Raw genomic sequence first — 12,480 nt, forward strand, 5'->3', positions numbered from 1 at the left:
TGTGTGTGTGTGTGTGTGTGTGTTGGGGTGGAGGGGTAGTCTAGTGGTATCAGTATTTTACCAGTTCAATTGAAATGTAGAAACTTGAACTCTTTTTATGTCCCTTGACCCTCTCCTGTTTGTAATATAATTATGTTAAATATATCCTCTACTTATATTTATAACCACATTCAAGCCGTCTTTTAATTTTTACTTCAACTGCCAACCATTTAGTAAAAACTCTACAGGAGAAGGAAAATATATTTAGTGATATTTTGCCTACCATATTTATTCTTTCTTCCTTTCTGATGTTCTAAGGTTTCTTATTTGGTCATTTCCTTTTTGTTTGGAGAACTTCCTTTAGAGTAGTTCTACTGGAGAAAAATTCTTTTAGTTTTCCTTCACCTGAGAATGTCTTGAATTCTGCTTGATTAGTAAAGCAATTCCTGGGTCATTCCTAAAGGGCTTTTTTTGGTTATAGTTTTCTGGGTTAACATTTATTTTCTGTAAGCACCTGAAAAACATTGTACAACTTCCTTCTGACCTCTGTCTGGTAAGAAAGTTGTCCTACTTTCTGTTCTTTTTTTTTTTTTCCTCTTTGGCATTTTTTTTCTTTGTCTTATTTTTTATAGTTTCTATTGCTTTGTCTTCAAGTGTTCATTAATCTTTCTTCAATAATACCTAACCTGTTAATCCCATCCATTATATATTTCATCTCAGATATTGTACTTTTCATCCCTAGAAATTTGAGTTGGACTTTTTACATCTTCCATGTTTTCCCTAACACACTGTTCTACCTTCTCGAAACATAGAATATAGTCATAAACTTTTTATGCCCTTCTCTACTAATTCTATCACTTGTATCATTTCTGGGTTGGTTTTCACTGATTTATGGATCTTCATTTCGGATCATCACTTCCAGCTTTTTTTGCATGCCTGTTGATTTTTTATTGAATGCCAGACATTGTGAATTTTACCTTGTTGGTACTGGGTATTTTTTATTCCCACAAATGTTCTTGCATCTTGTTCTCAGATGCATTTAATTTACTTGTAAACGGTTTGATCCTTTCAAGTTTAAGCTTTGTAAGATTGGACCGGAGTAGCCTTTAGACTAGGCCTAATTTTGTCCCACTACCGACCGAGACAGTACACATCTTAGTACTCTTATCTGAAGCCCTGTGTATTACAAGATCATTCCCCCGCCCCCCCCCCTTTTCCCTGCCTCAGATAGTTTCTTCAAGTGCATATGCTGATGCTCAGCTGAATACTCAAAGGAGGACTGATCTACAGATCTTCGGAGCTTGCTATTTGCAGTTTTCTTCTCTCCAGTAGTCTGCCCTGTAAATCCTAGCTGAATTGACCTCCTTAAACTCCCCACCTCATTTGTTCAATGCAGGGAGTTTGCTGGACTCTACCTGCCTTTTCCCACCCAGCACTGCAGCCTGGAAGGTGGCTTACTTCCAGGTGGTTGGTTTTTTCTTTCACGGGGATCACTGTCCTGTGTTGCCTGTTTTTGAAATAAATACTTCAAATATCTGTTTAATATTTGAAAATTATTTGCATTATATATTTTGTCTAGATTTTTCGTTGTTTAAGGTGGGGAGAGTAAATCCAATCTGCTATTTTATCTTGGCTCAGAGTGGAAATTTTTTGGAGATAGATGATAAACAAGTAAAATATAAACAAATCAAGTAGCTGTAAGTACTATATGGAGAAACCTGAACCAAGGAAGGGAAATGAAAAATACCAAGGGGATTGTAATTTTAATAAGAGAAAGTGACTACCATTCTAATTATCTTTTGTTGTATAACAGTCTGCCCCCAAACTTAGTGACTTTTGCTCACAGATGTGCAATTTGGGCAAGGCTAGACTAGGACAGTTTGTTTCTGCTCTGCTAGGCGTCAGCTGGGGCAGCTGAAAGGCTGGGGGCTGGAATCATCTGAATGCTTTCTCACTCACATGTATGGTGGCTGATGCTAGTTGCCAGCTGGGCTCTCATTTGGGCTGTGGCTGGAACATCTACACATGACCTTTCCATGTGGTACTTGGCTCCCACACAGCATAGTGGCCGGGTTCCAAAGGCAAGCATCTGAGAGAGAGCCAGGAGGAAGCGGTATTGCCTTTTCTAACCCAGCCTCGGGAGTCATGTTGTCTATCATAGGAAGTCACTAAGGCTGGCCCATATTAAAGGGGACTGGAATTAGATTCCATTCTTGCTGAGAGTCATGTCAGAGAATCTGTGGACATATTTTAAAGCCACCACAGTGATATTTGAGTAAAGGCGGTGAGGCTGTCCAGAGGAAGAGCATTCCAGGGACAGTGTACAGAACTGCGAAGACTGAGGCTGGTACGGGTGCCCAGTGGTTTTGATTTGTCTGTGGTTGGGTTCCTACTGCACAGTGTGATCTCCTTGAGGGCAAGGTCTTTGTTCAGTGCTCTTTTCTCAGCACCTAGAACAGTGTATGACAGATAGTTGCAGTTCAGTTCTCAGTTGTGGAAGAGAGAGTCACTCCATATGTCAGAAATCCTAAAAATGAGTATATAACCTTTGATCTGGTATTTCTTTCTTTTGGAAATTATCTTCAGGAAAAAAACTGTTCAGGCAAGCAAAGCTATAGTGAAAATTTGAAGGTGCTTAAATGCCCATTACTATAGAAGATTAGTTAAATAAATTATAATTTGTGTATGATACGGAACACTGCAGTTTTTTTAAAAAAATTTTTATTAGTTTCAGGTGTACAAAACAGCATAATGTGCTGTTTTTAACTAAATGTTTTGGAATGGAAAGATGAGTGAGTGTTGAAGGACAAGGAGAGAATTTAAATAATGTACAGAATGATTCTATTTGGTTAGTAATTAACAATCTATATATTGGGTTGTCGGAAAAGTCATGACATTTTTTCTATGTTTTTTGTTGCAAAAGTTCATCATGACTTTTCCGACAACCCAATAATAAATACATATATGCATAGAATGGAGAGGGATCTGGTAGGATATATTAATGTATATCAAATTGTTAATTGCTATAGAGGTTATTTTAGAGTTACTTTTTAAAAATCTATATCAATATAGATTATATACTTTTTAAAAGCTGTATCATAAAAGAAATATATTCTATTGTGAGTGATAAAAATCACCTTTTAAAACAATATGTTGGTTTCTCTTTTTATTAATTAAAGATGGGGGGGGGGACCAGATTTGTGTGGCAAAAGTGTGGAATGATGTAAAACCAAGATTTTTCAAGAGATTATCTCTTTTATTATAGGTTATTTTTACTTCCTTTTATATATTTTTGTATTTTTTAAAAGATTTTATAGGGGAATTGGGGTAGGGAAACAGTGTTGGGGAATTGGAGAAGGGGAACAGCCAAGTTGTCCTTCAATCATAGTTGTGGAGGGCACAGCATGCTCAGCTCCAAGTCCAGTGGTGCCGCTCAGCTCAAGGTGCTGTGTTCAATTCGTTTCGGGTGGGCGTAGCCACCATCCAATGTGAGAGTCGAACCAGCAGCCTCGTTGTTAAGAGCACACGCTCTATCCACTGAGCCATCCGGGCAGCAGCTCAGCTCAAGGTGCTGAGTTCAGTCTTAGTTGTGGTTGGCATAGCCCACCATCTCGAACAGGCAACCTTGTTGTTAGGAGCACGTGCTCTTACCAGCTGAGCCATCCTGCCACTTGTTGGCAGCTTAGCGGCAGCTCAGCTCAGGTGCAGCTCACTGGCCCATGTGGGAATTGAACCAGCGACCCTGTTGCTCAGAGCTAGCACTCTTAACCAACTGAGCCACTCCACTGGCCCCAGTTTTTGTATTTTCTTAAAATTAAAATAAGCTTGTTTCATAATAAGGAAGAGATTTATATTAAAAGAAAATAGTTATAGGGGATAATGTTAAGCAGCCTTGCTTTAAGACTATCTATAATGTGAAAAATCCAAATTTATAAACTAGCAAAGTCAGGGATCTCTTGGTTTCCCTGCAGAGTTCCTTTAATGGACTCAAAATACTGTTGTGTGTGACTTAGAGAAAGACAAACACTGTATGATCTCACTTATATGTGGAATCTAAAAAACCGAACTCACAGAAACAGTAAACAGATATATCGTTCCCAGAGGTAGGGGGCGGGGGTGATGGAAATGGGTGAAGTTGTCAAAAGGTACAAACTTCCAGTTATAAGTCCTGGGGATATAATGTACAGCATGGTGTTAACAATACTGTACTGTCTTGAAAGTTCTCATCACTATGAGTTGATGGATGTTAACTAAACTTACTGTGGTAATCATTTTACAGTATACTTGTATACATGTATCTAGTAATTATGTTATACACCTTCAGCTAATACAGTGTTATACATCAGTTATATCTCAGTAAAACTGGGAACAAATATGTGACCTAGAACATTTGATTTATATACATTTCTTAAGCTACCACTCTTTGTTAAAATATGGTTGTTTTCCACGTTAATATTAATTCTTTATAGCACACATTTTCAGTAACCTTAAAAGTAATGGAAGCCTAAGATAAACATTACAAATGTAATTTATCAAGAAAATTTTAGATGGTATAATACCATAAAATATGAGTACATATTTTACTTGCAAAAAATTCTTTAGGTTAATTGTTCTTATTTCACTGTCTCGCCTACTTATTTTAAAGAAATAACTTGTAATTCATCTTGTTCTCTGTATACCATAGGATGTATTTTGGAGATGCAGACAAAATATCTTTGATGAAATGAAGAAGAAATTTTTACAGGTAGACTGCTGATGTAATTGCTTTAGTGTGATAATCAGCAGAGCAAATAACAGCATGTTAGTATTTTTATTTAATAACAAGGCATGTGTTAAGTTTTATGCTTGTTTGACTATTTTATTTCTACCCGATTTTAATAATAAGAAAGTCACATTAAATAAATTTGCCTGATAGTCTCTTGTTTTTAACAAGTGATTGAGGGGGAAAAGTGATGTAAAAACCATAGAACTCTTTGTTTTGACTTTTGGGTATATTAGTTGTGTAATTTTTAAAGATGTGCTGTTTTCTGAAATAGTAATAACCCTGGGGTTAAATCATGTAATAATTTACACAGTCAAAACCCAGAAATATTATTTGAAGAACTGAGTAAAACTATTACCTTCCTGGAATCCTGTATACAGTACAAACCTAAACTTGCCTGTGATGTAGCACCCCATTCTAACCTTTTACTTAGTACCTCATTTCCTTAGGTCCGTTGAGCTCTTCAGTTTTCTTCCCCATTGCTTTTCCTTTTATCTCTTCTGTCCTCTCCAAATGATCTGTAGCAAGAAACCACTTAGAAAAAGATCATATAACATCAGAGTTTGCTGGGGTAGTTGGAGTGGAGTGGAGGGAGGATCTTAAAAATAAAATCCTTTTTTATTTATTTATTTTTTTTCCATGTAAGTTGGGATCCCCATGTCACTTGTTAAAGTTACTCAGTCTGAATGAGGCCAATAAATTCAATAAATTTCAATTAGCAAGAGTATCCACACCGTCAATTCTCTTGTTTAATGTGTGGCAGTATATTATTAAACGTGAACTGTGGATATCCAGAAAGGTAATGTGTTAAGGCCTGATTTCTTAGCTCATAGCAGCTCCTGTGTCAAGACGTAGATAAAATGGACTTTTGTGTGTATGTGTTTGTGTATTTTTAAGTTTGCAACCGTAATACTATTCTTTGTAATAACATTGAAAGGAAGGAAGTCTTGAGAGAAAATGGGTTGACTATTAAAATTAGAAGTAAAGAAGTCAGTCCCTTTGTAATGTTTTAAAATTCTTTATCATAATTTTTTCTCTTAGAAAGAAATCTGGATCTTGATAACTTTGAATTTTATTTGATGTTGTTTTCTATATGCTAATGCCATTATAAATATATATCATCAGTTATACAACTTGTTTTGTGTTTTTTGATAAGAAATACTTGAGAAGTATTTTTTATGAAACAAAAATGATTATGTCAACTTCAGAGAACTCAGGTTTGAAGTTAGAACTATTAGGAATGCCAAGGAAAGGAGCCAAAACGACTTGAGAGGCAAACAAACATGCCTTCAGCAGGCTCTGAGATTCCTTAGAAAGATATGTGTGTTAAATACTTCTAGATGTTCCTAACAGCAAGCTTATCTTTGGAAGAAAAATGTGTTTTCAGTGTTTTTATCCCAGTTTATTTTACCTTTTATAAATAATAGTATGGTTTTATTGTTTTTTCAGGGATTCTTTCTTCAGATTTTGCTAGGAAATCTAGCTTTGTTTCTGCATTGAGCATAGACAGAGACAGAACACTTTCTTAACATACAGGGTGTTAATATAACTGTTGTTGACCTTTCCCTGATTCTTCACATATGTATTATTACTATGAGTTGTCCATAAAATAAGCAGTTTTAATTTTATGCTTTATACCTTTTTTGTACTTGGCTAGATTTTCTGAGTAGAAAGCTTTGTGCCCCTCTAATAGCCCACCTAAGATATATTAAATGTTTTCTTTAGTGGAGCATGCTGTAGACCTTTCTAAAACTTTGTACTTGTTTTCTCTTTGCCTATTTTCTCTTATTCATCATAGAACTATTTTGACTCAAAAATTGTGCTCCCTTCCCTGAATTATGTTGTATCCTCGGATAGCAGACCCTAATGTTGGGTATAGTATTTAAGTGGACACCCTACCCCTCAACCCGCGGTCCTCAACACCATCACCATCCCCACATCCTTCCCACCTAGAGCTTGCGTGTGCTTAACTGTATTTAGATGTGTTTTTATCTATTGCTATGGAACAGTCTACCCCAACATTTAGTGGCTTCACTGACAACAACTCATTCATTTGCTCACAATTCTGTGGGATTGGATTTGGACGAAAGCTCAGCTGGTCAGTTTTTTTGCTTCACATGGATCATCTGGGATCACTACTGGACTCTATTTGATTGGTGGCTGGCTTTGGATGGAATGAACAAGGCTTTTCCCACCTATCAGGCACTTCAGTGGTGCTCCATTAAGTGGCCACTTTCTCTTTGTGTGGATTGTTAGGGCCTCCTCACAGCATGGTGGTCCAAGTGTAACTGGATTTCTTTTCTGGTGGCTGGGTTATAAGAGGAAACATTCCAAGAGGTGCAAAAGCAGAAGCTGCTAATTTTTTAAGGACCTTTGTTAAATCACACAGTATTACTTCTGTCAAGTTCCGTTGGTTCACAAGACCAGCCTAGATTCATGGACAGAAAAAAAGGAAAAAGAGTGGCAAAGAATTTTTAGCCATCTTTTAACTCTCCTCAAGCTGATACTGCTTTTTCCTTTGAGCATAAGTAGGATCAATCAGGAGTAGAGCTCCAAAGAAATTAAGAAGAAAGGTAGTTGCCTTATTTTTCCAGTTCTGAGAAACACTTGTTACATTTAAATGTTTTAGAATTCAAAACATTTTTAAATTCTGCATGTTTAATATAATATTGTAGAGTTGTTGTTTTTTTCTTTCGAGCTGTTATAAAATTATTGGTACACCTTATTGATGACAATTTATAATTGAAAAAAATTTTTTTCCTAATCAATTCCCAAAAATTGGGAGGTGGAGGGTGGGGAGAAGAAAGATTTCTCCTCAGTGTGGTTAGCGTTGGCAATAATGATATTAAAAATTTAGATGTAGTCCATGAATGACAACCACTTTTTAGATTAAACGAGAAATAAAGAATGGGCTAGAAGGTTGGGTATAAAGTCATAGGATTTACAAATGGCTATATTAGAGCTTCAAAGAAGAGCAGAGCTGTTGGTTGGTTGGTTGGTTGGTTTTAATTATCCTAGAATTGAATTCAAAAGTGAAATATGATTGGCCCAAAAATTCTCTTGTAGGAATTTTAAGGGAACAGAAAAGTACTCAAAGTTTTATGTAGGTTTCATCACAGAATTATCTCTAAACTAATAAAGTCTTGCCTAATAGTCAGTAAAATAGAGTTGATGGGACAAATTATTATTAATCCATGTAATAAAATACTATTCAACTGTTAAAATGATGAGTTAAAAATATTTGACAGAGAAAGATTACATGATATATTTATATAAGTAAGGAAATAAATTACAATGCAGCATGTATATTCTAACCCAATGTTTGTGTTTAAAAAGCGTGCGTGTCTATGTCTGTGTGTGTGTGTGTACACACCAAAATGTGTGTTATCTGTGTGTAATCCCATTACAGGTGACTTTCACTTTCTCCTTTATACTCTTCCTATTTTTTTAAAAAAGGAGCAAAATTACTTACATGCAATGCACAGAAAAGAAAGCTATTGTCATTAAAAAGGGTAAAAGACAGATTTTGTGTTTACTATAGTATATTTAAGTCTTCAGATGAGATTTAATTGGGGGTAATTTCTCCACATTTTGGGGTGGAAGGTGAGGTGGCTAAATAGATTGCCTTTAGCTTGTGCTCACGTATTTAAGGGAAGAACTAGGAACTGTTAATGCCTGGCCCTCTGATGTTGCTGCATCAGATGCATACCATTCCTAGGTGTGCTGCCATGTCAGCACTTCGGATTTCTGAATTATCCTTGGATGATCAATTCCAACCTATGTGAAGCTTTAAAAATCTGGCCATTATATTTTATATCTGGAAAACCTGCACCTACCTCTGAAGTATACTATTGAAGCTATAAAAGTGGATCTATTGTAGTTGAAATTCAGATTGCTCACTCTTTAATTGTAAAAGAGTGTTTAAAAAGGTCCACTTCATGTTTCTCAGTTTGAGATTAAAATGTGTAAAACAATTCATTACATGTTCAGTATGACACCTTAAGTTTATATTTATAGGTAAAGTTTTTTTTCCTTTCTGACAAGTATATTAGTAATGCTCTTTTTGTTATTCTGTTTATTTTATAGAAATGTATTATTTTCATTTTTAAATGGGTTATTAAGTATTTTGATTTGTCTGAAATATAATTTTAAACATTATACTTCTCTTGTAGCAACTTATTTCTGTTCTAAACTAATTGGATTGAACTTAGTTTAAATAATCTCTTGCAAACCCAAAATTATATACAGCAGAAACAAATTATAATTGTATTTTTACCCCATCAAACAAGCATACTAACCTTGTGGCTATTCTGTCTTCAGTACTAGTAAATGATAATAATTATTCTTAATTAATGGATAATAAAGAAGGAACAAAAGGTTGAGGCTGATATTGGAAAAAAGAGGGGGGAAAAGAAATTCTTGTATACAGCACCAGTTTGTACAGTTCATATTTCTGGAAAGCCTATTATGGGGTGGGGGAGGGATGGTGAGAGGTCCCCAAGTTAAATGACTATTGCACTTGACTTTGAAGGAAAGTAAGAGATTTACATAATCAGATTTGCATATTAAAATACTATTCTGGATTGAAGAAGATAACATTGGAATAAGTTAAACTTCTTAGGAAGAGATTGCCATAATCTCCCTGTAAGATTCTGATTGCTGCAGGCAGGAATAAGAGAAAAGGTATATCCAGAAGATACCCCTTTGGTGATTGTGAGGTGAAGGAGAAGGAAACAGGGAAGATGATCAGGTCTGTGTTCAGCAGCTGGTAGTTAGTTGATGGTGCCATTCACTGAGAGTTGAGCGTGACAGGACAAGAAGGGAAAGAACTTCTGCTAGCATCTGATGCCGCCTACTTTCCTTGTGGAAAGTGGAAAAGAAAAGCAGTGTCCTTCAACAGCTTGAGGGAGGGCATAACTTCTTTGAGACAGTGTCCTTTAAAATTTTTTTGTCTTGATAATAACTGAGTTATGTATGCACTAGACACAAAAGAAGATGAATTTGTGACCCTAATTCCCTTCTACATTGGTAACTGAATTTTTTTTTCCTTGTTTTTCCTTCCTCCTCCGTTGGCTGATCTGTTTAGATAAGCTTGTCAGCTCCCAATACATTGATAATGGGCTTTTTGGACATCTGGTCTATGGGTATAGCAGCATAAAGGTCTGGAGGCCTAATTGCTTACGTCCCTTAGTTATGGATTTTGCAATCTTAGATTATCCTCACTGCATTTCTATACGGTTCCCTTTGTGTTTCTTCAGGAGACCCAGACATGCTTGATGTGACTGTGCTAGCAAGGTAATGACGCATTTTTTAGGGTCAGATTTTGTCATTTTCAACTCAAAATTGCTCCAGTATACTTTCTTCATGGCTTGTTGACCATTGATTTACAACCTTAAGAGGAGAAAGCAAGTATCCACAAGAATGACTGTTGATTTTTAAGTGTGCTTCAGTTTTTCCAAAACAAACAAATGTGTTGCTTTATATGTTTGACATATCCACTAGAGTGTTTTTCAGAGTAGCAACACGGTAATACTGGCACAACGAAAATAATATTTTATGGGATTTTTTTTTTACATTTAATCGTAGAACATATGGCTAATTATAGTTATTTTCCAGTAAAGATAAATAATATGTATATTTTTAATTTCAGATAGAAAATGCTGCTGAAGAACCTAGAGTCTTATGTATAATACAAGATACTACTAATTCAAAGACAGTGAATGAACGGATCACTTTAAATTTGCCAGCTTCTACTCCACTCAGAAAGCTCTTTGAAGATGTGGCCAACAAAGTAGGCTACATAAATGGAACCTTTGATTTGGTGTGGGGAAATGGAATTAATACTGCTGATACGGTAAAACCTTAGACTTAAAGCTTCTTCTCTTAAGCTGCTAACAATGTGATAATCATTATTATTCTTGTTGTTAACGAGTATATTAAATGCTAGAACTCTTTTTGCAAAACTGTACTATTAAGATCCAATGTGCAGCTCAATAATTGCATCCCTCTTTATCCCTTTGCCTTCATCCTGGATTCTATATTTGCTTATCAGTTTGCATCATCAGTTTTTTTATTCATGTATGATGACTATTATAATATTGTGTCAACTACAGAAAAATTTCCATTGTTTACTGAATGGAATGATGTTTATCTTTGTGTTTTTAAGTGAAAAAATACATTCAAAATTATATGTATTTTATAATCTCAGTTTTGGAAAAGAGGAAAAAAATGTATATAGAAAGAGAAAGGAGTGGGAGACTATACACCCCATGTGAACAGAGATTATATACCAGATAGAGTGGTAGGCCTTGATCAGGAAGTTTGGAGGTACCAGGACTAGATGTAACAACAAATAATTACACTGATGTGTTTTAACTCTACTATATTATAATTTGTCATGAATGCAAAGAGGAGGCGTCGATCAGTTTTGCATGGGAGAGTAGCGAAGGGGGCTGTTGAGTTGGCTCTGTCTGCACTATTAGAAATAGTATTCCTAATCGTTTTGTTTGTTTGTTTGTTTGTTTCCTGTTTCTCAGTCCAAATTCACCCTGCATACTACTGTTAGAATTATCTTCAGTCATCTTAAATCCTAGTACTCATGTCACCTTCCAGTTCAGAAACCTTCAATGCCTGCTCACTGCCCACTATTAATTATCAGATTCCCTAGGTTAGCAATCAAGACAAGCTGCAATTGGTCCTTTAAGTCTTTGTCATCTGAACTCCCACATACTGGAGTAACTTATTTTCCATTTCCATGTTTTTGTTTATATTGCCTCTTTCTGTCTTACGCTATTGCTGCTGTTAAGTTTCCCAGGAAAATACCTCTAATGGTAAATGAAATTGAATGTGTATCCCTATGGTATTTAAAGAGCATAGTTTTGACTGGCTCCATAGAAGAATCAAAGGTGTTTGATGTTGCCTGATTTGCCTTTAAAATTCATATTTTGCTTTCTATTCCATAATATTGGGTTGTCAGAAAAGTCATGATGCATTTTTGCAACAAAAAACAGAAAAAATACATCATTACTTTTCCGACAACACAATATATGTTTTTTAAAATAAAGAGCTAATGTTTTAAGTTAGTCAACTTTTCCCTCTGAAATTAATCAGTAAAATTGGTAGTCCCAAGATATACAAAGAGAAACAATATTTAATCTGAAACTTTGAATACTCCCTGTTTTATCATCATGTAACTTCTAGTGTTGCCTCTTTTTCAGTTTAAAGGATAGTTCTGTACTACTGTCTTATATGTCTACCCACGTCTGATTTATCTTTTCTGAAGCCTTACCTGAGGTTTCCTCATACAACTTGAAAAGTAATCTCTTTCTCCTTTTCCTCCTATTGCACTTTCTCCTCTGCTATGCCATTTACAATACTCTCCTTTTATTGTAGTTGTTACTCATCTGTGTCTTTCTATCTGGTAGAATGTAAGTATTTTGATGGCTGGGACCTCATAGGATCAAGTTTGTATCCTCTATAAATACTCTCCCTAGGTGTACTCAAAAAGTGTTTATTATATAAACATTTATAGTAGCTTCAAGTAGCTGTATATCAGGATTACATATTTCTCTTCAGCTATGACTGTTCTTTTTTTTTTTTAAAGATTTTTATTGGGGAATTGGGATGGGAACAGTGCTGGGGAATTGGGGGAAGGGGAAGAGACAAGTTGCTGTCGTTTTGTTCTTCAGTCTAGTTGTGGAGGACGTTGCTTCACTGGCCCAATTGGCACCATCATTGCG

General features: G+C 35.6%; 1 protein-coding gene across 1 annotated transcript in view; it reads left to right on the plus strand.

The window, feature by feature from the left end:
• Positions 1-12,480, plus strand: part of USP47 (ubiquitin specific peptidase 47) — a 122,847-nt gene that overhangs the window by 27,141 nt on the left and 83,226 nt on the right. The window contains exons 2-3 of the mRNA XM_019652824.1: positions 4,664-4,723; positions 10,392-10,595. Of these exons, the coding sequence (XP_019508369.1) occupies positions 4,664-4,723; positions 10,392-10,595 (264 nt within the window). The remainder of the gene's footprint in view (positions 1-4,663; positions 4,724-10,391; positions 10,596-12,480) is intronic.

Source organism: Hipposideros armiger, unplaced genomic scaffold (assembly GCF_001890085.2).
Source record: "Hipposideros armiger isolate ML-2016 unplaced genomic scaffold, ASM189008v1 scaffold_188, whole genome shotgun sequence".
In the NCBI taxonomy this organism is placed as follows: Eukaryota; Metazoa; Chordata; class Mammalia; order Chiroptera; family Hipposideridae; genus Hipposideros; species Hipposideros armiger.